At 22.8% G+C, this 1,509-nt stretch overlaps 1 protein-coding gene across 2 annotated transcripts; it reads right to left on the reverse strand.

Annotated features, from left to right (window-relative positions):
- Positions 1 to 329: 329 nt before the first annotated feature.
- LOC135927208 (histone H3.3A) lies at positions 330 to 1,218 on the reverse strand. Of its 2 annotated transcripts, XM_065463164.1 has the most exons (4): positions 1,081 to 1,218; positions 871 to 1,036; positions 704 to 827; positions 331 to 662 (listed from the first exon to the last, which is right to left on the reverse strand). In XM_065463164.1, the coding sequence occupies exons 2-4, from the start codon at positions 1,026 to 1,028 to the stop codon at positions 534 to 536; spliced, it is 411 nt and encodes a 136-aa protein (XP_065319236.1). In that variant the 5' UTR covers positions 1,029 to 1,036; positions 1,081 to 1,218; the 3' UTR covers positions 331 to 533. The 2 variants fall into 2 exon arrangements, with proteins under 2 accessions (XP_065319237.1, XP_065319236.1); XM_065463165.1 differs by lacking the exon at positions 1,081 to 1,218 and having other exon boundaries at positions 330 to 662; positions 871 to 1,034.
- Between the last annotated feature and the right edge of the window lie 291 nt (positions 1,219 to 1,509).

Consider the following 1,509-nt stretch of genomic DNA (forward strand, 5'->3'; position numbering starts at 1 on the left):
TCCATATTATTTTTATGTTCTTTAATGAGGGATTCTTATTTTAGTCGATCTAGTATTCATAAAAATAACTTATAAAAATTTTATTTAAGCAAATTATCTTTCTATATAAATTTCTTAATTAATAGAATAAATAATTTTTATAAAAAAGGGTTCAGGAAAATGTCAAGAATTCAGCCCTGCTATTTTGTATGAAAATATGTAAAATAATTTAAAAATACAAAATTTTATAAATAATTATATAAATTCAGGCAGGATATATTTTAAAAATGAATTTATTAACTTATACACAATTACATATAAAATATACAAAATAATTTAGATTATAAATATATACAAAATCCACTGTAGTACATGAACATTAATTATATAAATTGTTAAACATACTTATTGCATAACTAATTATTTTCCTGCAATATATAGAGATCAATAAGGGATAACATAAATCTATTCTACATATTAGTGAAGATATTTTTTTAAAAAAAACTACAGTATTTGCATTTATCATCTCTATGAGTCAAGCATATTAATTTTAATTAAGCTCTTTCACCTCTAATCCTACGTGCAAGTTGAATATCCTTAGGCATAATTGTAACTCTTTTAGCATGTATAGCACATAGATTTGTATCTTCAAATAAGCCAACTAAATAAGCCTCACTAGCTTCCTATTCAAAAATTATTTCATAATATAAATTAATTAATTAACTTGTAAAGCACCAATAGCTGCACTTTGAAATCTAAGATCCGTTTTAAAATCTTGTGCAATTTCACGAACTAATCTTTGAAAAGGCAATTTTCGAATCAACAACTCTGTCGATTTTTGATATCTCCTGTTTTGAATTATTGATTTTTTTTAAATAAAATATAGAAAACCTAATTTCTCTCAAAGCGACTGTTCCTGGCCTATATCTATGAGGTTTTTTGACCCCGCCAGTAGAAGGGGCACTTTTACGAGCTGCTTTAGTAGCTAATTGTTTTCTTGGAGCTTTTCCTCCAGTTGATTTACGGGCAGTTTGCTTAGTTCTAGCCATAATTTAATCTAAAAATGTAGGTATTAAATTTATATAAAATTTTATTTTCTACTTTTTATTTATAGCGTATAGATTCAAAAATCGAATAAAAAAATTGTAATATATAAAGGTAAAATACAATAAATTTTAGAATATTATTGATTCGTTAATTAATATATATACTGATTGGTTAAACATTTTTATTCTTTGATATTATTGGTTTAAACAAAATATGAATGTATGACTAAATCACTTTTTATAATTCGAAATTTTTATAGTTAACAGTTTTTAATAATATAATAAGTATTACTAATGTTAAAATACAAACATAGATATGTATTATCGTTGATATTGTTTTGCCTACAAATTTAAACCACATTAATGATAATAAGATAAATCAAGAGTATATAGGGATTAAATTAATTAAAACCCTTAAGATTTTCATTATAAATAATTTAATTTAAAAAACAATAGAATCGATAATATTTAAAAATACCATAAT

The sequence above is a fragment of the Gordionus sp. m RMFG-2023 genome, chromosome 3, assembly GCF_954871325.1.
Source record: "Gordionus sp. m RMFG-2023 chromosome 3, tfGorSpeb1-WG-v2, whole genome shotgun sequence".
Classification (NCBI taxonomy): Eukaryota; Metazoa; Nematomorpha; class Gordioida; order Chordodea; family Parachordodidae; genus Gordionus; species Gordionus sp. m RMFG-2023.